Below are 26,409 nucleotides of genomic sequence, written 5' to 3' on the forward strand. Positions count from 1 at the left end.
AGGCAACAACACACAGCCCATGCTGCTTCAAACACTCATTCAGCCTGAGTAGTCTTGGATCAAAGTTTTACCAAGTATTAAGAAAATATGAAAACCCTATACATGCCTTTTTTATATTTGGTATCTCAAACTGAAGCTGTACTAAACACTAGATAATTACAAACAAGTCTTCTGGAAGGAACAATTTTAATATAAAGCATTAAAATATTATAGTAGTCTGTCTTAATCAGGGGTGCTTCTTACCTTCTGCACTTTTAAGCCCTGAACTAAATCACATCTCAGGCATGTTTTTCTTTTGCTTGGTACCTGCAGCACTCAACTGCATTGGTAAGGGTTTGCTTGCTTTACTGAAGCATATTTACTCTAAGAACTCTAGTTCAACCTGAAACACATTCACTATAATTAATTTAAATTAACTTTTGTGAATTTATCTCATCTTACAGGACCATAATGTAGGGCTGACAGTCACATCAGTGTTCTTGAGGCTTGGCTCAAGGTGCTCACCATTAATTACCTCTCTGCCTTCCTCCACACTACCATGCTGCCACTGTTTTTTTGCAGGGGAAAGCTTGGAAGTGATTTCTTCAGGTGACTAACAATACTCACTCCAGCAGTGAAAGTGCCAGGTCAGGGCAAGGAGCTGGTGGATCTGGGTAAAAAGTCACACACTGCAGCAGCTGCCTCTGCTGTATCTGACTCATGAATAAAAGACTTGTTTTCAATTAAATTTTGATAAACACAGACATTTACCAAAATGTTTAGAACAATTTATCTGACTCTGAATGAATGGTTGTGTTTCCTGGAACAAAGTCCAAGCCTGAAGCTCAATTCAGAGAAAATTTCAAATGATCAGTGAACAGCGGAAATTTCTGTCTCTATTTCTGACCTTTGCAACATCAGCACTTCAGATTTTCAATGTTAAAAGAACAGAATGCAAGGTACTACAAGACTTGAAGATAGTTTGGGTTTTCTTCAACTCCCTTTTTTTCTTAAGGATCAGAATTGAGGGGAGGGAATGCTTCCACCAAGGGCATCACAACCTGGAGTTTATCAGACACAAAACCTGATCTTAAAATGCTTTTCCATCCCTAAGAGCCTGCTTTCTAGAGGAGCTGAGCTCCTACATCTTCACACTGTAGTTTGAGGGGAATGTGGATGTATGGCCATCTTTTCAGTGGAGATGGCCAGTGTTGGCAGCTGTTGATGAAGATGCCAAGATGGCCTGGGCAAGTTCCCATTTTCCCCACCACCCACTCCTGTCCAAGAGATAGGAGGCCAAAAACATCATGGTTGATAAAAGCACAGTTAGCCTCTAAGAACCAGTTTCCAGATAAATATATTTTGCCTGCAAACCCATCTCTTCTGGTAAAACAGAAAAGTAATATTTAAAGCTTCTCCAGTCCATTTTCTAAGTCTATAACTGCTATCACACAACATCAAGTACTCCAGCAAAGAGCTCAGTGTCATGGATCAATCAGCAGTTATGTGTTTTCCTGGCTGATGGAAGAAGAGAAGTAAAAGCTTGTATCCCCCCCCTGCTTTCATGTATCTGCTCATGGTCAGGCACACCTCATCCCAAGCAACTTAGGTTTAATATTGTGATCAATGTTGAAACTATTTATTATGTTAAATCTAAGTTTATCCTTAAACAGTCCCCATAAAAAAAGAGTAATGTTTCATGGTGAGTTTTGAATTTAAAAGAATATTAGGGAAGAATTGCAAAAGTTACAAGAGCTGCAATGAAGCCACCCATCAGTCCTGTGATAAAATGGCATACTGGCTCATGCTCAGAGGTAAAACCAGCTGCTTACTCTCTTCATAGCTAGATCTGACAATTGATTTTGCAGATTTCTGAAGCTATGATTCCAAAATCTTCAATATCTGAATTTTAAGAAATATGTCAGCTGATTTTCTTGCACAACTGAGGAAAAGATTAAAATGCAGGCATGCAATATATGATTTGTTTGGATAGCTCAACTGTTAAAAATGCTGAACATTTAGAATCAGTAGCTTTCATGACAATTTCACTGGCAAGTGACCTGTGTGTTACTGTCACTCTTTTTGAGCAGTGCAAGTGACTGCCAAAGTCTGCCAAGGAAGGATGGAAAACAAGTTCAAAATTGTTTCCAGGATTCTAAACTGACTTACCAACAGAGAAAATCAAAATGAAAATGCAAAACTAGTTTTTATTAAGGATGCTAATGGTGCCTCAGATCAACAAACTGCCTTTTGAACAAAATGATTATTGACTTCAGACACTTTTTATTTATTTTTCATTATAGCTTTTGTACTGATTTGTGTATGCATAGATATCTGCATATGCATATAAATAATTAACTTCTTAAAGAACATACCAACACCAATGAAAATGCAAGGTAATTTCTATTAGTTTTTAAACCAAGACAACATGAATTCGATCTGTTTTTTCCAGTTGTGCTTGAAGTAAAATTTCACTGGCTATATATATATATTTCATGTCTTAAGCTGCACAGTCAGTACTGAAATAATACCAGGTTTTACAGAGTCAGTCATAAGAGATGCCAATCACTGCACTTCAAATAAGAAGGCACTCAAAGTAAAGAACAGGCTCTAGCACTCATTTCCAACAAAGAAAACATAGTAGTGTTTTAAAGTTGTAGTAAAAACCCCCACCAATCAATAATTTTCTCAACCCTCTTGTCCCATTCAGAGAAGATGAAGCAGAAGTCCATGCACACACAACATGCAAAACCTTCCAGCTCTGCAACAGGAGGTCAAGACCCACCCAGCCAACACAGGGACCTCTTTCAGATCTACAGACATATGGCAAATAAGAAACCTTTCACAGTTTATACCTGCATAGGAGATGTCATTAAACTTAAGGCTATTAGACAGTTACACTCCCCCTAACTGATACCTCCCCTTCAATTACTCATAATGTACAAGCTTGTCTGTTCACAGGGCTCTGCATGACCAAAAACAGAAGACAACTGAAATTTAAACAGCTCTGTAATATGGGGAAAAAACCCAGCCCTCCCTGGATTCATCTAACTTCAGCTAGGGCTGAAAGGTGTTGTGTGGCAATTGTTCAGAGCTGTGTTCTCTATGGCTCATCACACATCTTGTACTCTACAGCCTCTTTAAAACCTCACAAAAACATCCTTTCTTTCTCCTCCAAAAGTCACAGACATATCTTGTTTTGACATTATGTCTGGCCTGCAACATCTCATAGCAGACCATCAAGCTGTCCTGTCACTGCTGTTTCATTGAACTCTCTGCAGTTCAAGCATGCCTGAAGGCTGAGTCCAATCCAACTGGATCTGTATTAGAGAGAGAGCAAGAAGTAATTCCACCATTTTGCCTTTTTAGAGAGGTGTCTGTGTACATGCAAAGCAATCAGTATAAACCAAACTAGCCACCTTCCTAGCTTCTCAGTTTCTTATTTAGCATTCATTCAACACCTACTGCCACAGGACCTTGGTGTGCAACAAAAGCTGGCAGGTGCTATGACAGTTCAGCAGTCATACAATTTAAAACTTCTTATGAATAGCTTATTCAGCATTATTGCCACTATATTAACCCAAAAAGGACAAAAGGAAGAAAACCAAAGCAAGAAATGAGATTAGAGCCCTGGTGTAAAGAACATGACAAACAACTTAGCAGTAAGAACATCAGAGACTTGAGCTCCCTGAATTGCTCTGTTTCCCAATTTTCTTCTCAGGCTGAAGAGTTACAGACATAGTCTGAACCTAAAAATCTGTCTGAATATTCACAGTGATAAATATGGGCAGAATTATGATATTACTATGCAGTGCAAATCCAGCTAAGTGTAAGGACCATAATTCAGTGGTGGAAATCTGGAACTTGCTGTCAGCTTATTCAAGATCAAACTGAATTCAATGGCAACACTCTACACAGTAAAGCTAAGCAAACTAAGAGAGGCAAGAGAAGGCAGAGGAAAAACACAAGATGGGAGATGCCTTAGTCTCCCACTTTTCATGCGTCCAGTTTGAGTAACAGCACTACATAACAATGATGGGAAATTGGTAATCAAAACCTTTTATTTATACCTACCAGATATCTTTCCTCCTGCCTCATGTTGGGGGTACGGATCATGTGATTCTGTTCTCCTCTCCAGTCTCCGAAACGTCGAAAAAAATAATTGGATAGGAATCGGTTGACAGGATCTCTAATAATATTGATGTACACGGGCTGGTCTCCTCCAAACCTGGTGGGAAGAAAAATGGGTCGATCTCATCACAAGGCTCCACACACACACGGTATTATCTCTCATCTAAATGCTTTCAAATTACTTTCTACAGAAATTCACAGCTTTTACAAGGTGAGGAGCGAAACTGAGCATCTTACAACTAGTTTCTAATTAGAGATGTAGATCTCTCGGGTGAACAGTAAATATGGAATCACATTAAGCTGTATGTGTACTACAAACATTTTAGTTGAAAACTATTTTTTACACTGTATCAACAGTTTTGCTTCTTGAGTTCTCTCCTTGCTGTTTTCAGATTAAGAACCTTCTGCAGATGAATCAGAGAATGAGCATTTCTTCTTCTCAAGACACTTCTTATCTGGGAAGTCATGTCAGAACAGGCACCACCCAGCAGTAACTGCTGTAAGGCAGCCGTGGATCACCTTTGCCTGTACAGTAAGTGTAGTAATGTGCAAAGGATTTTCGGCTTACTTGGAAAGTTTTTTTCCAAAAGCTTCCTCTGGATGAACTGACAGATATGCATGGTATTTCCAACTTTTTATGTGCTGGAACTTGTGCAGAACCTCATCCCCTCACCCCCAGTCTGCACCACTGGCTGGATTTGAGGTTATTTCATGGTTATGCAATACCTTATCCCTGTACTGCACTTTGTGAATTTTTCTTTTTTTTTTTTTTTTTTAAGTCGGTATGAAAACTCTTGCTTTAAAAAAGAAATTAAGTATCCATCTCAAGCACATGCAAGTCCAAGGAAAAGGAAAGGGTAACAACAGCTGTGACCAGGCTTGAATGTAAACAAAATGTAGCATAGATATCTGCAATTCAGAGATGAGAAGATCAACCAGAGCAACTTCACCACCTTGACTTTACCCTCTTGTATGTCTCCTGGTGCTAAGTGTAGGCACCTCCTCGTACTAACATCTTCAGTTCAACAGCTGGGATACCAAAAGAGGAAAGGAAAAAGAAGCTTGGGAAGGTTTGTGACTACACTGCATTTTCAGAATGTTAAAATACTGATTGCACATTTTATATCAACACATAGCATCAGGAGAGCAGGCCTAACCACAAAAAAAAAAAAAACCAAGGAGGGAAGCTGCTTACACTGTTCCATGGTCAAAATTAAAAAATGGACATTCATGGAACAGACTTATGGACTACAAATTCTCTGAGACAAAGAATAAAATAAAACCTTCCTGGACTGAGAAGTTCATAGGATAAATTCAACTTGGAATTTTCCTCATCTAAGAACATGGATTATGTTCTCCCTCTGTTTCCCCAGTTTAAGTGAACAATTCACACTTAAGCACTAGCTTATACTTTATTTTTGTGAGCTTGAGGACATAGCCATATTTAAGTATTTAAATGCTATTCTGATGATTTTCTGAGTCACAATTTATATAATTTCTTCTAAAATGTAAAATACTAGATTAAAAAAACTGAAGACACCCTTTAAATTAAAAAAAACCTCTCAGTTTCTCCCAATCTTTTGAGACAATGAATAATTGAATTTGTATAATAAAAGATCAGGGCTTCTCATAAATATTAAAAAGGTAGCAAAATTGTTTAAAATTATGAATTCTAGTAAAAGAAAAGAGAAAAATCTCATTGAGTTTAAACCTGATTTTTCTTCTGCATGATTCCCCAGATTCCCAAATACAGTCTAAGAAGGCTTGTCTCATGAGTAACTATGCCTATAAGTAATCTCATTGACCTCAGTGTTGCAGGATCACTGCCATAATTTGAAACTGCACAGACAGCATAAAATTTTAAAACAATCCAATTAAAAAGGCATATGCTCCTTGCTTCCTGATTAGTGTACAACCCAGTTTGGACATGGATGTGCAAGTGAAATATTCTGAATTACCTTGAATTCTTCTCTGAGCTAATCTCTGCTGCTTTTGTATCTTTATACAGAAATAAAACCTGTATTAAAAAAAAGGGCATTCCTGCAAATACCATAGGTCAATGTGGGCATAAAGCTTCGACAATATTTACTCAAATAGAAAGCTTTGAGTGGATGCCTTGGCCTAGTAGTTTTGAAAACTAAACTTTTCAAGTAAAATTGCTGGAAAGAACAGATTGCATCTAAATTACCAAACACATTATCCTCCTGCTGCTTGATGCAGATAACAATAATCAAAAGACAGAGGTGAGTGGAGGAGGGCAAAGAAAAGGGGAAGCAGTAGAGAGTAAGTAGTGATGACAGCAGCAAGTTGTCTTAATTTATCTTAAGACAAAAAAAATCACAAGATTTATAGAAGCAGGAGAGCAGGGATGTCCTGCCCCAGGCTCCATAGAGGATGTTAAACCCAAATCACTCATCAGAAAAGTGAAAAATGAGAATCAGACAGCTAATAGCTGTCTGGATAGAAATACATATTGTCTTTTCTGAAGTAAAAGGAGGGGGTGAGATTGCATAACCAACCCACCATATTCCCAGAGCCCACCCTCTTGCTGGTAAGGTCATGTTTCTGAACATGAGAACAGTAAATTCAGGACCAAAAGCCCTGAGAAAAGAGGCTCACACAAGCTCAATCATCCCAAAAGGACAGCTGAGATGGGAGGTCACTCTTTCACAAATGCTGCAGAGGAACTTCCATCTCCGAAATGCAGATTGTGTGTGCTCCCCACCTCCACAAACACAGGACAGCCTAAATTTCTGATTTTCTGCACAATGTAGACAGCTGGTATACACCCAGCTGTGGGTTGCTCCACCAGGCAACAAGCAAGAAATTATTATAAAAATCAAGTCTGTTCTGGTCCTTACTCAAATGTACATTTTTTTAAAACATAGTTCATAATAGTTCAAATTCCAGCCATTTGTTTCTATGAACTGTACTCAGAGTCATTTCTTGAAGTTAAGCAGCACTCACATTGCATAAAAAATCCTAACAGTTGAAAAAAAAAATCAAGTACCTTAAGCTATTTAAAGAAGAAAAGGGCAAATCAATGCTCCACTTGTTCAAGTATGTTCTGGATATTTTTAGATACCTATCAATCACAACATATTAAATGCTCTCCCAAGTGAAACTTTTCAGATTAACAACTCCCACATGAACGTGCTCTTGCAAAAAAATAGACAAGTGCCTCATTATCCATCACATCACCTTATTTGCACTCAAACCCCTATTGTGAAGGATTTAGAATGGGACAGGATCATATTTTCTAGGCCTGAGTAGCAGACTCACCTTCTCTGAGTGGGATCATGATTGGATCCCGATCATGAAGCTGCACAAATGTTCTGATCTCCAGCAGCACATTGGCACAACTGGGCAGAGTGGGTCAGGATACCACGACTCCACCACATCACTGCAAATGGATACACCAACTCCCACAACATTCTTCTTGTACTTAATGTCTCCTGATTTATTTGATATGTACTAGTAAATCCTATTAGATTTAACTGATCTGTTGTTGAAGGTGTATTTTTGGAGTTCTCATTAAAAAAAATATTTGCAAGCTTCAATCAATGATATATAGCTTCATTAATAATATATTCCCCTATGTCTTTTTTAATAAAAGAAAAAAACGCAAAAAAACTAAAGCCTGAGAAGTATGTGAGCTTGCCCCTTCACATTTCTGATGAATTCCAACTTTATTATTAACATGACCAAAATCAGAATTTAAAATAATTTACGAACTCCTTGCAAGTAACGGGGGAAAATCAGCAAAAGTGATTTTCTTGGCTTTACAATGGAGGCTCTCTTAGCTCCTCTTATTTTTCATTTCACTTCAGGAGGCTGCTGTCTTCGCATTTAATACAAAACTCTTCACACAAACAGAAGATGGTTTCTTCATCCTTGCAGGCAAAGCACAACTCCTCAAGGAAAAGATGACTCCCAATCTAGTCTCTGTAAGAACTTTGTCTGCCTCTTACTCTTTTAACATACACGGTTCCCCCTTAAACAAAAAGGGTGGTTGCTAGAAATTCCATATAATGGAAGCAAACAAGAACCAACAGCCACATAATATTAATAGGAACAGGCATATTGTGTCCTTCTTATAAAGGAAGCACAATTTCCTTTTCCAGTGCCACACAAGTGAGAATCACATGTTGAGAGTACAATTGCCCAGCCATCTTTACTCAGCAACTATGTTAGAGCTCCATTACCTGCCCTGCAGCACAGTTTTACAGAGAGGTCACGGAAAAGCACTAACATGGAACCTTCACCTTTTTAGGACTTAAATAAGAGGCAGTTACCTCATTATTTATCTTCTGAAAAAGTTATTTTGAAATATTAGTTCTCGTAACACCTTGCATCAGCAAGGTGCAACCCGTGGCAAAGCAATCCCCTGCACACAAGGCACCAGGCACTTCTGGGATGCTCCAGTGATCCTTCTCAAGGATGAGATGCAAAGAGGAATGGCCTGAGGTTCTGCCAGCCTCCATAATCAAGAGTTTGTTTATCTTCCTGCTCTTGTCTGTAGTGCCTCTCTTGCAGCCTTCACCCTCATGCTGTGGTCATGCTTTCAACCTTTTCTTTAGAACTGGTGGAGTTGATATAGGGCATTTCTCTACTGATGCACCCATGTATCACCTACACGGTTATTTCAGTCATACCAGTACTGGCATAGCTGAACTGGTACAAGGACTATCTAGAGCAGACTTCAGGTAAAAACTTTGGCTTCATGAGGCCTTCTTCCTTTCTTGTAGAATACTAACTAGGCTGCCTCTCCTCAGCAAGCTGAACTTAGTTATGCCAGTCTGCTTTTCTGTTATCGCTCTCTAGTTTATCCCAGACACAAAACAAGCAGTGCAGACAGGTGATGTAATTATCATCCCTGGAAGCATTCAAAAAAACCATGTAGATGCAGCACTTAGGGATGTGCTTTAATGGTGTTACACTTCGCAGTGTAGTTAACAGCTGGACTTGATGACCTTAGCAGGCTTTTCCAACCTTAACAGATCTATGATTCTATGAAATAAGTATTTTCATTTAAAAACTTTATCTTTGACTGGCCTGCCCTTCAACGAGAAGTGTGTGCAGGGATACAAAATGCCCAGTGGTTCAAGGTTAACAGTAAAGCAGTGCACACTCCTCATCAACCACCCTTTTTGGACCTGAGATTTCAACAGTAGAAATTTCAATTTCTGAAATGATGTGTCTGGGTCACATCCTTGTAAATTACAACCGAGTCCTCTAGAAATTGTTTAGTAAGCTGCCTCAGACCAGTGAATGGCTAAAATATAAGACACTGTAAAGCCTTGTATTTCTCTACTTCCCTATCCTGTAAATCTACCAGAATATTTTAGGCTGTATTTTGTCAGTCATTCATGCATGCTAAACAATTGGAGTCTTTTTTCTACCCTGTATTTTTCATTCTCCGAAGGTATCAAAGAGGTTCAATATATAAATTCACAATGAACAGCACCAACACAGGTAAGTATCCTGCATGGGTCCCAGGTAAGGGAAATACTAATTAAGTTTTCATTTATGCAATGCAAAGTTACAGCTGGAAACAAGTAAGAGAGTAAACACTAACTTTCCATAAAAGACTAACAGCAGCTAAACTCTACATTAATTAAAATCACCTAATTCCAGATACCCTGTATTTAAGACTTTCTTCCAAAGGTCTGGCTCAGGATTTCTCTGGACCTCTGATTAATGTTTCACTGTAATTCAGAGATGCAAATGTTATGCATTATACAGAAGAATAGGAAAACTAATTACGAAGTATTACAATAAATTTCCTGCAAATAGTAGAATAGCTGATACAGCTCTTTGGAAAGTATTAAATCAACAAACATGATAGATAGAAAAGATGTATTTTCAAAATTGAATGAGACCACAGATTTGGCTGAGGTAGTTACATTAGCATAAAATCTTGGGGCTCAATTTCTTAGGAAGGTTATTATGCAAAGGATACTGCATATTCAACTTCCTGTATGAATGCATTTATCAAGGGCAGTATGGGTGACTCCAGCCATCCCGTGGAAATGGCTGTTACAGAGAACAAGTCAATGTCAGGAACATCCACATGGAAATTGAAATACAGTGAACTGTGTGTAACAAAAAAATAAATAATTGTAATTCAGCAGTATATATCATGTATGCAATCTGTAGAATATAAAAATCAATGTAAGTGAAAGTTATGACATGGCTGCCTTGTTGCAGATGTGAAAATCTGCCATCAGAGAGGGACTGTGGATGTCACTCTGTTTGAGGCTTTGAACCTACACAGTTTAATGTGATAATCTGTGATTCAGAAGCTATATGCAAAGTGATAATATTTTCAGAAAACAAAGCTGCAAAAGGAGGGAATAATAAAGGCAGTGGTTTGCTGGTAAAGAGCCACTTGCGCCACCAGGCAACAAAGACTTGAGAAAATATTTTGCACTGTAATACAGCAAATGAAACCCAAAGCAACTAAAACATGCAGCAGAGCATATTCACAGGGAAGGGGTAGTTCTGGCAAGGACATGCATACTTCCACATATTATCAGCAGTTTGGGAAACCTTACAGGCCAGAATAATAATCCTAGTTTCCCTTTTTCTGCGAAGCAGGAGGAGAGAGGAACAAAGGCATGATACAGCATTCATGCAACCATTCACAGAGTCCATTTTCAGAAAAACATGAACAAAGTGCAGTGCAGCATCACGAAAATGATGAAAAAAATTAAAAGCCTCCAGCTTGTAAAGAGAGAAGGGGAAAATGAGAAGGGAAAAAATACAGAGAGGGCTGAGAGTAGACTGCATGAGAGGGTGTAAGAAATTATACATGAAAGTACACAGGTGAAAAATTTGATGAGTCTTTACATAGTGGACAAATGCACTCTAAGAGCTAAGAAAAATGAGTCAATTCTACTCTGAAAAATTAGGAGTAAAAATAACTCATAATTTACTACCTGGGAGAACAATTCACTATTGAAAGAATTTATCAAGTGCAGCAGATTCTCTATTACTGGTGATTTAGAATCAAGACTTCCATTTCCTTTCTGCAAGATGGACGTTTCAGGTTTAATCTTATTTATCAAGGGTAAAAAAGCTTCAAAATTACTCAGAACTGTCACCATCCACCTTTTTGTCTGAAGGCAGGATCAGCTATGCAACTGCCACTACCAGCTTCAAAATCCTGAAGTATAATCTATTCTGTGTTTGCTCTGCTTTCCTTGTTGTTCTGACCTTTTCCTAAATGTTTGATCTAGAACTCAACACAATTCCAGTCCACCACTTCTGTTATCATTACTCATTAAGAACTGCATAGTGCCTTTATATCTGCAGAATCTTAAATAAAAAAAAAATTTAGAAGTGTTATGACAGTCCCCTCTTTTCCTGTCTTCTCTATTTGTTTTTCTTTTCCTGTGATTTTAGGTAAATTTTAAAATTTTTTAAATCTCTGATTTTTTTTTTTTAATTCTCTTTTGGACTCTTCTGGACTAATCATCATCTTTCTTAAATCCAGTTACTCCCAAATTGGTAACCTGCAGTGTGAATGTGAGCATGGAAGCTGAACAACAGTAAAAACAGAATAACTGAGGAGTTATGCCTGACCCCACCTTCAGTAACTAGATTTCAAGCAACCATCCCTATTCTGGAAATATCATGTTATGAGCTGAACGAAAGATAAAAAAACCCATTATGCAAAGAACACAGGAAAACTCAGGGAATAAATTCTAAACTAAATGATCTTAAAATGTGTGGAAAAAACTCACCATAAAGGATTGCTTTAAAAAAAAATAAACCCCAGAAAAACCCTGCTTAGATCACATAAAGGTCAAGCTGCACATTAGATTTGTGCTTAGCCTTCCATCAAGTCACAGTTAAAAAGCATCATTACACACTCACATAATTTAAAAAAAGTAGTATAAAAAAGGAAAATAAATATGTAGGAGGGATTACAGCACCATGTGGCCATTCATGAAATGTGTACTTTACAAGGCAGACCTCACATGATGGTAGAAAGTGTTTCATGATGTGTTAGCAAAAAGTACAGATTATAAAGAACACATATAAAGACACAGTGTTAAGGCCATGCTCAAGTTTAGCTGACATTTCCCTACTTTTAACAGCTTACCCAGAGGGTAACTTTTTTTTTTTTGCTACCATATTTTTAATGACATTTCCCTAAGTGCGTATTTTTTTTTAAAGGAGAAAAAAACCCCACAACATAAAATTACTTTAATAGATAATCTTAGGCTGCAATTGTTATTTCAAGATGTTGATTCAAGAAGGCATTCAGAGAGCCCAACCCTTCCCACATCTGAGCTGGATAGAGTCAGTGCAAGCTGACCCAACTACTGCTCTTTGTACTATGTATACCTGAGTTTGCATCCCAAGGGTTCTGGAGATTTAGCATCTTGTTATGCCAGCTCCATGCATTTGCCCAACACTCTTCAAATGCTAGTGGAGCATGGTTAACAGACATAATAGACAAATTCTATAAAATATGAACACGCTGTGTGGCATTACTTGTTCCAAAGAAAAGAAGAAACAATAATCCTCAAATTACTAAAAAATCTGGGTGTCGTGACAAAAATCGCATTACTCTGAGACAATGAAAACAGCATCACAGAATCATTCTGGTTTTACTGACCTCCAGTCAGTCTACAAAAAAGTTAAATTCTATTTCCAAATCAATGAACCAAAGACACATATACATAGGTTAAATTATTGCAAAGCATGATGTTTATTTGCCAAAAAAAAAAATTGTAAATGTATTGTCCAGCCCTTCCAAATTATCAACAAGCTAATATGTAAGGCTTCCAAACATGCAAGCTGCTAGCACAGAGTGTGCTTCAGCTTTCAAACACAATCTTATTCACATGACAAAGTTAATTCATCCAGATTTACCTCCTTTTTGTAAGCTATTGTTTATTAGCTATAGAGACATTTTCCAAGAACAAGGGAATGGTGTAACATCAAAATGCTGTGTTAAAATGCAATTTTTAGAGCTGCTTCTGAATGAGAAAAAACACAGAACCAATGACCAACAGAAAAAGCTCAGCAACATTCAGAAATCAAGCTTCCTTTTGGGCTTATCCAGACTGAATTTCTCTGTCCATATCTGCCTTCATATAGCATGTGATTTGTTGCTATCCACAGGTCAGAATTCAGGTCAGAGTTGAATGAAAATTGGCAACCTGACCAGCACTGCTGCATGTGACACTGTCTGCTGCTACAGCAGCTCAATTTATTCATTTTTATTAGTTAGTGTTGGCCATTTTATCTGTGCAAAAAAGTAATCAAAAAATATCCAGCGATACTGATACAGACTGTCTACCAAAAAAGGCTTGTTTCAAGAAAAACAAGAACTTTACACATGAACTCTGCTAATGAAAAACAGAAAACTGGAAATATTTCTTATGTTGATTCTAGGGACTAAAGGCAAGCTCCTTCCAAGCAGAAGACCCAATAGACCTTTTTCTCCTCCCCCAAACCTGTCTCCCCACACGTCTCACATTGGGCAAGGACACAACAGAGCAGGGACTGGCATCCGAGCAGGGCACAGGGACATGACTGCTGGCTGTGGCCCAGCAGAAAGTCCACCAGCTCTGTTTTGCATGGCTTTCCCTTCAGCAGATGTACCTGCAGCGTGGCTGTCCCAGAAGTCTAGTGACCTCTTCAATGTGGTTTCAAAGTGGCCAACACGTTCAGAAATTATTTAGCAATTCAAGAGGGGAGAGGATGGAAAGACAGGCCGGACACCTGAAACTGCTGCATGGCTAATTTCTTTAGAAACTTAGTCAAAAAGTGAAGTGTTGTCACCTCCCTCAAGCACATGCACATATGCTAAATATACATTTAAGATATTAAAAACTGCAGCTGAAGGGAAGAAGAGGGCAGCAGCCTGACAGCACAGAAAGGATGACTCCAGACACAGCAGTGTTGGGTGATAATTCATCCTGACTCTGAACAAGTAAGATATACCGAACTGAATTATAAGGGCTAATTAAACTGTAAAATTAAGTAGAATCGGTGCTTTATCTCTGCATCTCCTTAGCACATTATAGAAAATTTTGAAGGAGTTAATTCCTCAGTGGTCTATAGCTACTGCAGAAAGTAAAGAATTCACGGCTCCAGTGAGATGGGAAAAAGCATTTGTCTTTCTGGGTGGTTGTTTTAATGCTTCTCCTTTCTCTGACTTCACCCTGCCCTGATCAGCCAGCCTTCAAACAAGCAAAACTCACCAGTCACTGACAGAGGGATGTCATTAAATTTTTACACATTCACCTGCACCCACTCATTTACCCCAAGAGAGGAAGGAAAGCCCAAGCTCCCTACTGTGCCTGAACTGGGCTATGTAAGTGTATGCCCAGAAGATAACAGTTTGATGTGGAGAGAGACATGCTGCCTTTCCCATGACCAAAACAGATGTTGTGCAATTCTCCATATCCCTGACTCATCCTTACCCAAAACCACGATCTTGCCACTCGCCTCTGCATTCCTCCGAAGGTTCTTCCTGCTTCTCTGAAATTTGTGACACTTGGATCACTTGCCAAGTGTCTTGAGTGACTGCCCAGTGACTGTTACAGTTAATTCAGCAGATTACTAAGAAATCAAGGGGGCTTTTCCACAAATTTGAAACTTCCTCCTGATTAATTTTTTCCTGGACTAAGTAGATGACAACAGGCACTTATGGTAATGCACAGTGAACAAATTGCAGGTATTCTGAATTAGTTTTTTATCTCTCTGAAGGTTATTCTGCTTCTTCACAGCTTCTGCACTCCAACACTGTACTCCATGGAATCTCAGCAAATACATTGACAAATAAATCTTTACCTGCTTAGAGATGTTATTTAATATTTGCTCCTGATTAGCACTTTGGATGTTTTTCCCAGCAACATTAGTACATAAACTTCAAATCAGAAAAAGACAAAAATCCCCAAACCCTCAAAACACCAGCACCACTTTCTACAAAAGAAACAGTCTTGAAATGAACTGGGTGAAGTAGCCACCCTCCAGAAGCACAGGGTCATCTGAAGCTAACCATCGCTGCTCTGGATAGACTGGGAACAGAAGCTGCAAAACACTTTGAATAAAAGCTTTCTCTGTGACAAGGGCTATGTAGAAATTCACTAACATCAAAGAAAAACAAGACAGTTTATCTTCTGTTTGAAGCTGGAAATAATTTTTGCTTTCATGTCTCCTTTCAATATTTATCTTTTTGTCTTCCTCTGTACTACTTTGCGTTGAGAAAAGATAGTACTTCTCATAGTGCTGAATCAGAAGATGAAGGTGCAGTAAAGGGGGATTCATTTATTCAGCTGAACCAACAAGCACTTTTAAAAAACTGTTCAAGAATGAGGGGGAAATGGCCTTGGCAAGCTTTCAGGTCAGGATGAGATTTTCAAGGTTTTAGAACTTTGTTCAGCAAAACTAATGGGGCTTCAGAAACATGCATGTACTCAAACTCATCACTAAAGGCTTAGCTCACTTCCACGGGAGATTTACTCTGGAAAGAAGATATAGCCTTTTTTGGTTTTCACTTGGAAACAATCATAAGTAAATGCTTTCCTGAATAATCAGAGAGTGCTGACAGGTTTATAAGTGGGTACAGGACACAACGGCAGAAAATTCAACTGATATGTCATTGCTGCTATTCACATCAGCAATGTTAAAAAAAACCAACAAGTTTATTGTTTTACTACTGTTTGGGAAGATGAGAAGCACCAACAAGGATAAGGAAAGGCTAAGGTATTTAATGCCTTCTTTGTCATAGGCTTTAATAAAACACTAGTTATTTTTGGGGTACCCTGCTCCAAGTTGTCTGAGAAGCACCAACAAGGATAAGGAAAAGACTAAGGTATTTAATGCCTTCTTTGCCCTAGGCTTTAATAAAACACTAGTTATTTTTGGGGTACCCTGCTCCAAGTTGTAAGACAGATACAGGGAGTAGAAAGAAATCCTCAATTCAAGAGGAAATTATCAGTGAGCAGCTACACACAGGTCAATTGGGCCAGATGGGATCCACCTAAGGGTACAGAAGGAGATAGCAGAAGTGCTCCCTGAGCCACTTTCCATCACTCACCAACAGTACTGGATAAGTGGGAACGTCCCTGTTATTGGAAGTTAGCAAATGTGAGGCCCATCTACAAGAAGGGCTGGAAGGAGACTCCAGGGAAGCACAGGCCAGTGAGCCTGACTGACACCAGGGCCAGGGAAGGTTGTAGAACAGATGATCCTGTGTGCCATCACAGGGCACATGCACAACAGCCAGGGGACCAGGTCCAGCCATCCTAGGTTTGTGAAAGGCAGGTCCTGCTTAGCCAACCTGACCTACTCCTATGACAAGGCAACCTGCACAATGGATGAGGGCAAGGCCGTGGATGTTGTCTGCCTGGCCTTCAGTAAAGCCTGTGACAGCTTCCTCCAGCATTCTCCCAGACAAACTGGCTGTTCATGGCTTGAATGGGTGCAGAGTTGGCTGGGTGAAAAACTGGACAGCTACATCCAGCTGGCAGCCAGTCACAGGTGGTGATCCCCAGGGCTCATATGGGGCCAGTTCTGTTTAACAGCTTTAATAACGATCTGGATGAGGGGATCAAGTGCACCCTTAGACAACACCAAGTTGGGCAGGAGAGTTGATCTGCTGGAGGGTAGGAAGGTACTGCAGAGGTCTCCGGGCAGGCTGGATTGATGGGGAATTGTATAAGGCTCAACAAGGCCTGGTGCTGGCATGGGGCCAGTTCTGTTTAACAGCATCTGTTTAACAGCTTTAATAACGATCTGGATGAGGGGATCAAGTGCACCCTTAGACAACACCAAGTTGGACAGGAGAGTTGATCTGCTGGAGGGTAGGAAGGTACTGCAGAGGTCTCCGGGCAGGCTGGATTGATGGGGAATTGTATAAGGCTCAACAAGGCCTGGTGCTGGGTCCTGTACCTGTGTCACAACAACTCCAAGCAGCATTACAGGCTGGGGCAGAGTGGCTGGCAAGCTGCTTGGTAGAAAAGGACTTGGGGGTGCTGGTCAGCAGCACCCAAACATGAGGCAGTGTGTGCCCAGGTGGCCAAGGCCAGTGGCATCCTGGCCTGTATCAGCAACAGTGTGGCCAGCTGGACAAGGGCTGTGATCTTCCCCTCTATTCAGCACAGGTGAGGCTACACCTCACTTCAGTTTTGGGCCTCTCACTACAAGAAGGACACTGAGGTGCTGGAGTGTGTCCAGAGAAGCACAACAGAGCTGGTGAAGGGTCTGGACAGTAAGTCATATGAGAAATAGCTGAGAGAGCTGGGGTTCTTCAACCTGGAAAAAAGGAGGTTAATGGAAAATCGTACTCTCTCTACAACTATCTGAAAGGAGGTTTGTAGCCAGGTGGGGATTGATCTCTTCTCCCAAGTAACAAGTGACCAGGCAAGAGGAAACAGCCTCAAGTTGTGCTGGGGAGGTTTAGATTGGATATTCAGAAATTTTTTTTCATGGAAAAGGTTGTCAGGCATTAGGACAGGCTGTCTGGGGGAGTGATTGAGTCCACATCCCTGGAGGTGCTTAAATGTAGATGTGGCACTCAGGGACATGGCTTAGTGGCAGATTTGGCAGTGCTGTGTTAACAATTAGACTTGATCATCTTAAGGATCTTTTCTACCCTAAATGACTCTACATCTCTATTTTAAGCCAAACCAAATCAGATTCACATTTTTCATGACTCTGCTTATATTTTCTCTGCATCTCTAGTACCTTGGTGATATGCTCTAAATGGCTTAATGCAAACCCTACACATATTGGAAACACTCAAGCAGAGGAGGTGCAAGGCAAGCAGAAGACACTTCTTTTGGTCCAAACGTGACCAAACAAAAGAGCAGCAAAGTAACATGCCTTCTAGCTCCTACCTGGCTGCCAGCTCAATATATGCAGCAGGAAGGAGAAAAAGTTGTTTCTTATCCCTTCCTGTGAACAAAAACTTGGTTTCAAAGGTATAAAATGCCAAACAAGAGAAGTGAGTCACTGGACTGATGTCCAAAAAGGCTGCTCCTGCAAAAATTCACAGATTCCAGTAATGGTTCTGCTGCAATGGCATGTAGAAAGCCTCATGCCTTTTCCTGGAAGGGAGCATGAAGTTTCACCAAAAGAGGGTTCTTCAATCTTCAAGCTCATCTTTGAGCCTTTAATGGATCTAGACCTGCTCTAAACCTGCAGTCAGGAGTCAGCTGTTGTCTCCTACCCATCCCTGTGCATCTGTCCTGCTCCCCACTCTGCTGGCTGCTCATGTCAAGCTATTGTCTGAGGTCTTCAGCTGTCACCCAGAAAACTCCACATCAATATTCTCAGCCCCATTCTTTTAGTCTGAGGAGTTTTGTACGACTTTTATGTTGAGCTGGCAGAAAAGATGGGGGAAATTGGAAGAAAAGTATTCCACAGACAATCTGAGTCCAGCTAACCACTACAGGTAGGAAGGTTTCTATAAAGAAACAGTTTAAAAGAAATCAAGAAAAACTAGAACACTTTCATAATATTGTAATATTTATAATGTGTGTTTAAACCACATCCTGAAATTTCTGTAAATGCAATATTTGACAATTAATTTACTAATGAAATCAGTTTAAAAAATAAACCACCCTAGAATCAAATAACCAAGAAAATATAAAACATGCTACTTTACTGTTAAGTATAACACTGCTAATAAATTTTGAAACTAAAAATGTTTAATTTATCAGAAAACACTAAGAAAGCTGAACACTAGTATGAAATGTTGCTGCAATTCAATGCTGTCTGATTTAGAAGACTCATCAGCTTTTTCACTACTTCACACCTGCTAGTTAAACCAAGGATACTGTCAATAAAACAAAAGGTATGTTTTCAGGTCTGCAAAGAGCCAAAAGAGCAACTACAAATAATTTTATACATCTTATGTAACTGGTTTGTAGTTTTGCAGATTTGTATTGTAAGGAAAAGGTAAATATGTTGTAGATACATCATGTATACACTACAGAAGAAATGTGATACCTTAGTGGCAAGGATATAGCATAGGTACACAAAATGGGAGGAGCAAGAGGTTAAGACTGTTGACCTTTTTCTCTCAGATCTAGTGTTGAGTACCATGTCAGTAAAATCAGTCTAATCAGGGAACATCCCTTTGACCCTCACATGTGGCTACTCTTTTGATCTTGCAGTTTGGAAGAGGAAAAAGATAATTTACCAAAAGTGTGAAGCCCTAATGATTTTTTTTTTAATGGTAATACATTAGAAATGGAACTCTCAAGGAATTAGAAGAGAATACAGAAGATTAAAATTTTGTTTAACTCCTCTTGTTTCAATATAAAAAATCATGCCCATAGTTACGTTCTATATCAAGTGAATTGCAAATTGCTCAAAATATTTTATTTTCAAAGATAACAAAAATAAACACACCCTGCCCCAAATTTTCTAATTTCTTACTACACTGTCTACAGAAGCCATGCATTCATTTAACCATGCAAACAAAATGTACCATGCTGTGTATTTAGGAAAGCTTTGGCAAAGATCTCCAGTACAATCATAATTCTACAGAATTTAAAAAAATCTAAATGCAAGGAATCCAATCTGGTGGCACAGATAGCATGGTTCCTGAATATAATTTCCAGACTAAATGTACAGCCTGGGCAACAACCATCTGCAGTCAGCTTTAACCTCTGCATCCTGGCTAAAAGCTAACTGGCATCACTTATTCAAGTCCTTCCAAAAATTCCTTAGAAGTTTCATCCAAATTCAATCTTCTTCACATTCCGTGCTATAAAAGTCTCTAGAGTCTTGCTGCATACTTTTAAATATCTGCCAGAAGAAACAGCACTCCCATGATACAGAGTGTAATCTGTTTGCATGGTTTAAAAATACTTCCATAGCCTGTGGAATGGGGGCTATTTTGCCAGAACAAAATTAAATTGGTTATATTGGTGGAGAGTCATTCCAGGCACAAAATTAATGAACTCAGTGCAGTTTTACATCTCCTTTTAGTGTCTGGCTGTACACAGATGAAACACTAACTGAAGTGTTCTGCCACTTTTAAAACACAAGTGCACAGTTCAAAGACCTAAGTTACCATCTCTTGCATGTTGACTGGAAACATTGTAAATCACAATCATCTCAAGAGGCAAAAGCATATAATAGCATCCTGGCTTTTTACAAACTTATGGTACATAGTCATGCTACAGAAAAGTGAGCGTGGGGGGAAAAACCAACAACTTTGGAATGTGAATTCTAGTGCCAGAAGGAAGGAAAAGAAGCGCATTGTATTGTTTATGAGTAAAAGAGGGAAAATATTTTATGTATTACAATTAATAAAAATCATTGAAAAATATTTTTGACCAAAAAATGCCTTACCTTGAAAAGTTGAGGAAATGAACATGTCTAGTAAATAAATAGGGCTGCTCAGCAGTGCTTATGTTTTTAATCAATTCCATCTAAAAAGAATGAACAAATCAAATTTTCCACGTTACATCAACGCACAATTTGAGACAAACATAAAACTTTCAAACAACAGATGATGATATAATTTTCAAGCCTGAATTGCTCAGGACCTCATTCCCCACTATCCCTCCCAAACATTGTCATCAAGATAGCATGATGAATATTTTATGTCCAAGCAAGAAAGGTTGAGCTGCAGACACCATTCTGCTACCATAGAGCTTATGTACTTCCAAAATACTTCCAAAAGCGGGTATCAGTTTAAACAAAGGCATAAACTAAAGGAAAAATCTAAACTCTTTCCAAATCTACAAGAGCCTTCTAAACAGCATCTGCCCTCTGAAGATACTAACTGCATTCACCCCAATGCCAAAAATGCAAAATGTCTGAAACTGTAACAGAAAGCAGGAGATGAAGCAATGGTCATTTCTGTGTAAAAATAAACACTGCCAACACATCCAAGACACCAACTGATCTTCTTGTTTTAATATAGAAATCAGGACTTGCAATTTCTTTTCATATTACAACAAATTAGGAGTACAAACTGAATGGGCATTTTTAGAGATGATACTAAATTCTAGTTCAGGCCCATTCACATAACATTAAATTAAAAAGAAAAAAAACCCCAAAAAACTAAATAATTCAAGTTTCCAGAACATTAAGCTAGAATAATGTAAACAACACTACAGATATGATAATCTATTTTGTGTAAGCTGAACTCTAGCTATGATTTAGAGGAAACTGGAAGTATCTAGGGAAGCATCATGCAAGAGAGTCAATGTTTCAATTAATTTTCCTTCCTTCTTATTAATTTCCTAAGACTTAATTTCCAATTTTCTGTACTGTGTTCAAATGCAGGCTATGTTATGGACACTGAACAGAAATACACTTGAAATGACAGGTTTATTGATTTTTCAAACTGGGTAGTAGAAAACAATTAATACACTGGATAAAAAAAGAGGTTAGTCTGTGAACTAGATGTTCTGATTTGAATCATATTAATCTATGTGAGGAGACAGTAATTAAAAAATGTATTTCTTAGAACTTGAATGTTATAGTTGACACAGATAAAATAAGCAAAAACATGAGAGTCCAGCCTGCTGTGTGGTCAAAACAAAGTAACTGGCATGTGTGGAGTTACTAGCAGCAAAAAGAGCATGGTAAAAAATTCTGCCCATGCCATAGCAAATACCAAACCACATTTAAGAGGCAGCAGTTGCCAAATTGTTCCCCTTTTAACGTCCAGTTTCAATGGACTGACATTTAGCCATGGTTTTTGTAATTTGTGTCACACCTTACTGCTTCTTATCCATCTTGCATCCTCCACTTTTTCCCTGTGCACATACCCTGCCTTCTTCTTTCAGCCAACATAAGCTACAGCCATTTAACTGCCAGAAAGAAGTGCACACACTTATCCACTTTCCTTACTTTCCCTCTGTCTTCAACAATATATACACACATACACTATGACCACTGAAACAGTTCAGCTTGTCCATCTTCTCAGGATGGACCTTTTCCTGTCCAACTAGTTTGAGTACATCAAGGTATATTAGGTAGAGAACTTATACCTCACAACATATTATGTTTGAGAAAGTAGAGCAAGGTATGTTACATTTAAAAAAGGCTGAAAACCCAAAGAAATTGAATGTAAGATGAGATCACCAAAAGAAAGACAATATAAAGGGAAAAGAGCAACAAGAGAATATGGAGAGAACGTGTGCAATTAAAAAAAAAAATTAACACAAGGAATTTAAAGAAATAGTCAGGAAGCGAATAGAATCCCTTCCTTAGCTAGTCCTATATGGAGTCTGGACTGCTTGATTCAAGCATAAACTGGTCTTTCCACAGCTTCTTCAGTACAATATAAACGCATTGGGCAAGAAATTGATAAACCTGAAGAGCAAAGCTTGTCCAGATCAGAATTAGAAAGCCCAGGAAGCTTTGCAATACTTAACACAAAGGAACTGAGTATTCCTACTTCATGCTCTGAAGAGACAAAGGCTTTCCTAGCAAACCAATATGTTGATATTTCTTTAGAACTGGTAACTCACTCTGCCAAAAAATTATATTATTATATTCTTCCTTCACCTTGCAGAATCAAACAATAGAAGACCTTGTAGCCTGTGTATTAGATGTCTCAATTGGATTCTGTGATAGTCAACCTGCTACAGATTTTTTTTGTTTATTGGGGTTTTTTTGTTGTTGTTGTTTTGGTTTTGTTTGTTTGTTTTGTTGTTTGTTTTTTTTTTTTCACTGAGACAAGTTACAGGAGAAGTGAAATTCTCAGAACTGTATAAAGCCTGATGTTATATTTTGCATTTTACTTCTGTTGCTCTATCTGTATGAAGGAACGAAGACTGCAGAAGGAAGTTACTGATTTGGTATAAAAACTCTGTTCAAGCCCCTATGGTCATCACTGTAATTCCTTCTTGGCATTAATGAAAAAAGCCTTATTAGAGTATGAATATGGAGATATAAAGATACTATAACCCATACAAAGTAATCTCACTAAATCTAAAAACACAGGCAGCTCTAGTAGACTACTGCTAGATAAACTTAGCTGGGGGTGTATGTGAGTGTTGCAAAGCACCAGATGAGCTTCCCTTGGCTCCCAGCTGTCCCCAGGGCTGGCACCAATTTACTATCAGGAAGCAGATTCACATCACAGCACTGCCACATTTCTCACTCCATTTCACCTGATGTCAGTGTCACATGAACCTGCTGCTGGACAAGCACAAGCACTTCGGCCTCAGGAGCAAAGGGAGGCTGGAAGGATGCACACAGAGCAAGACAGCATCTGGCTCCTGGCTTTTTTTTTGATCTCTTGCTACCAAACTCAGTCCCTTGAGCTAAGACAACAGCTTGCTCCAAAGCAGAAACAGAATTTTGTTTTGACTTAGAGTACCTTCATATTTAGACAGTTAATGATCAACTGGACTTGTAAGCAGATGTGGATAAAGATACAATGTGCATAAGAACAACAAGTAAAATCCATTCTTCTAAAAACCCTGCCAAAAGGGTAAGTAAGGCTTAACTGAAATGACACACAGATGTCAGGAGGGAAAAAATAAATAACTGTAATGGCTCAGGGCCACATGCAAATTGTGGCCATATTTCCCATGGGCCTCTCCCTCTCTCACCATGCTGTCTTGAACTGCTTTCAGGCTAACAACCCAAATGCATTGCTCAGAAAGACATAGTAATCCCTCCCTCCTCCTAAAATTATGTTAAAGAAAAGAAAAAAAAACACAACAAAGAGAAAAATCACCAGTGTCTCTCAGAAGAATAAGTTTAGTTGATTGGTTTTGGTTGTTAGATTTTTCTTTGTACGTTTTTTTCTATAAGATTTACTCTTGAAATTAACCTGCAATGGGCCGGTGCTGCATTGCAGATAACACTCCAGCAGATGGCACCGTGAAGTGACTCCAGGAGGGCTGGATGAGGATGGATTTTCTCTAGCCTCAGCATTGTTCCTGCATGAAAAATCAACTCTGGCCTTCGAGACAAGTCACCTTTCTCTTCTGGAGATGGCTAGTCCAGTCCCTGTGCTAACCACTCAGGGAAGCCCCACTTTTTTTGAGGTTTTCAGTAAGTAAATTCTACTGGGAACAAAAGGTAACAATCCCACCCAAACAACAGCCAAAATGTTACTTTTTTTTTAAGATGCTGTATTTCAGTGTGAAAATTTGAGGTCAAAATGTATAAAAATGGTGAGGCAACTGGGATTTCCCAGCGTGGTCCGCTGTATAACACTATGGTCTCCACTAGTACTGACACAAAAAAGACAAAAAACCCCTCTGTATCGCTTCCCTGTGAGCTCTTTACGTTCTTCCACTGCTTTCACTCTCTACTGAAGGCATGTAGGGCTCAGGAGGCACAAGTACCTACAAGAATTTTGGTATATCACTTTCATCTCTGTACTCATTTCCATAAACAACTCACAACTCCCAGGAATGAGACTAGATCTTCATTTTCAGCTCTCAAAAGCTTGGAATGGTTTCAAGAATTTCTTCACCTCCCCAAGCTGGTATGACCAATTTTCTGTCTTTAAAAGCATTTAAGAAAATTTAGTCATGGATTTTTAGTGCGTTGAACTGGAATTACATATAAAGTTGGCTGCACAGCCATAATGATGGGTGGTAGAAGGAAACAATTTGAGGATAAACTACCAATTACTCTTGTATGTGACTTGCATTTCTATACCTATAAGCATACTCATTCTTACTTCCCTGAATGTAATAAAAAGGTAGTGGAGGACAAAGTCAGAGCAGGGGAAGACTTCATTTTGTAACAGTTTGAGTGGCATTTTAAAGCCACATCAATTAGGTTAATATTATGTGTTATTTCCTGTATTTAATTTACTTGAAAATATTATAGCAAATGGCAAGCCATATATTAATACATCTGTTTCCAGAACTCACTCCCTTATGCCCACAGATGTTCAAAGGCTGCACTTCTAATTGCTGGCAGACACACATAATTTGGGAAAATTTCTTCGTAGGAAGCAGACTGGAAAAGGCAATGAGAATATGGATTCCAATTATGTGCAATCCCCACAGTCATTAAAAACACCTACATGCTTAACTTTATTTAACAACAGCAGACTGCATAAGCTAAATATTTACAGTAAAGTCTTGGCTGGATCAGGGCTTTAACCAAACACAGGACACAGAAATGACAGAAGGAAGAGAGACATATCATCTCAAGTGAGAAGTCCATGCTCATGCTAGAAGCCTACAGCCCAGCCCAGCTCTCTTTTTTCTTGTTCCAATGCCTGGAGCCTGAGATCATTCATTGCCTTAACTTCCTCCTGTTACACCACATTAAAGGTGGAAAACATAATTTATTTTTTCATATTCTGCTCTCAAAAATTGAGAGGACAACTAAAAATGCCCTGAACAACAGAATAGTTACTGTCTCCAAGCATGTTCTCTGGTGATCAAAGGCACTTTTCAGCAAAACTGCTCAATAAATTATGAGCCTATTGTAACTATGGAAATAAACCATAAATAAAAATAAAGAGACTCAAATAATGCAGAGAAATCTACAGAGTAAATCATCAGCTCTGTAGCAATACTTCCAGCACATTTGCCGTTTAGTAAATTAACCACTTAGGGAGTGCAGAAAGTAATGCAGATAATTACTTGTCAGTGTTATTGGTTGCATCAAAAGTAAGTCTGGGCCTTTCTGGAACCTCCACATGCTGGACTAAAGCACAGAAAACTGTGAAGAAGTGACCTTGTATTATGTTTCAGCAAAGGAAAAATCCACCAACCAAAGACAGAACAGAACTGAAAGGAAGAAGCTGATAATGGTGAAAGCTCGGGATTACTAGCACCTGAAAGACTTTTGGGATTTATGGTATGTCCCTCAATCAGCAATGAAAATTGATGAAAGATACAAACAAAACCCAAGCAATCCTACCCACAGAAATCCCATATCCCAGCAGAAAACCTAAGCAGACAGGCTCTGTAGCATCCCCTTTCTGATAGGACCATATTGCAACCTTGCCAGGCTGCATGGTGCTGCTGGTAGGATATACACAGGCATGCTGCAGCAGACACAGAGCAGGCATTTCCTTGGCCACAAGCAGGGGCACTGAGGGGACACTGTCCCCCTCCACAGCCTGTCACTGGTGTCCCACATCCAACCATGAACAGCAGCCGTATTTGGGCTGGCATGGCAGCCCTGCCCAGCTGGACCCCACCTCTGGCTGAACTTATGGAGTGTTAGGTCAGCCAGCAGTGGTGGGACCCCATGGACACCTTGAAGGGGAGGAAAGAGAGACCTGCAGGAGCAGTATCAGCTCCTGAATTTTCATTTGGAATGAACTGCTGCATCTAAAGTAACAAACTTTTGCTCATGAACAGGATGCAAATAAAT

At 39.1% G+C, this 26,409-nt stretch overlaps 1 protein-coding gene across 1 annotated transcript in view; it reads right to left on the reverse strand.

Annotated features, from left to right (window-relative positions):
* UST (uronyl 2-sulfotransferase) overlaps positions 1–26,409 on the reverse strand; it is a 151,898-nt gene that overhangs the window by 50,683 nt on the left and 74,806 nt on the right. Inside the window, exons 4-5 of the mRNA XM_039707647.1 lie at positions 20,443–20,522; positions 4,054–4,207 (exon numbers count right to left, since the gene is read on the reverse strand). Of these exons, the coding sequence (XP_039563581.1) occupies positions 4,054–4,207; positions 20,443–20,522 (234 nt within the window). The remainder of the gene's footprint in view (positions 1–4,053; positions 4,208–20,442; positions 20,523–26,409) is intronic.

The sequence above is a fragment of the Passer montanus genome, unplaced genomic scaffold, assembly GCF_014805655.1.
Source record: "Passer montanus isolate IOZ18808 unplaced genomic scaffold, ASM1480565v1 scaffold2, whole genome shotgun sequence".
Lineage (NCBI taxonomy): Eukaryota > Metazoa > Chordata > Aves > Passeriformes > Passeridae > Passer > Passer montanus.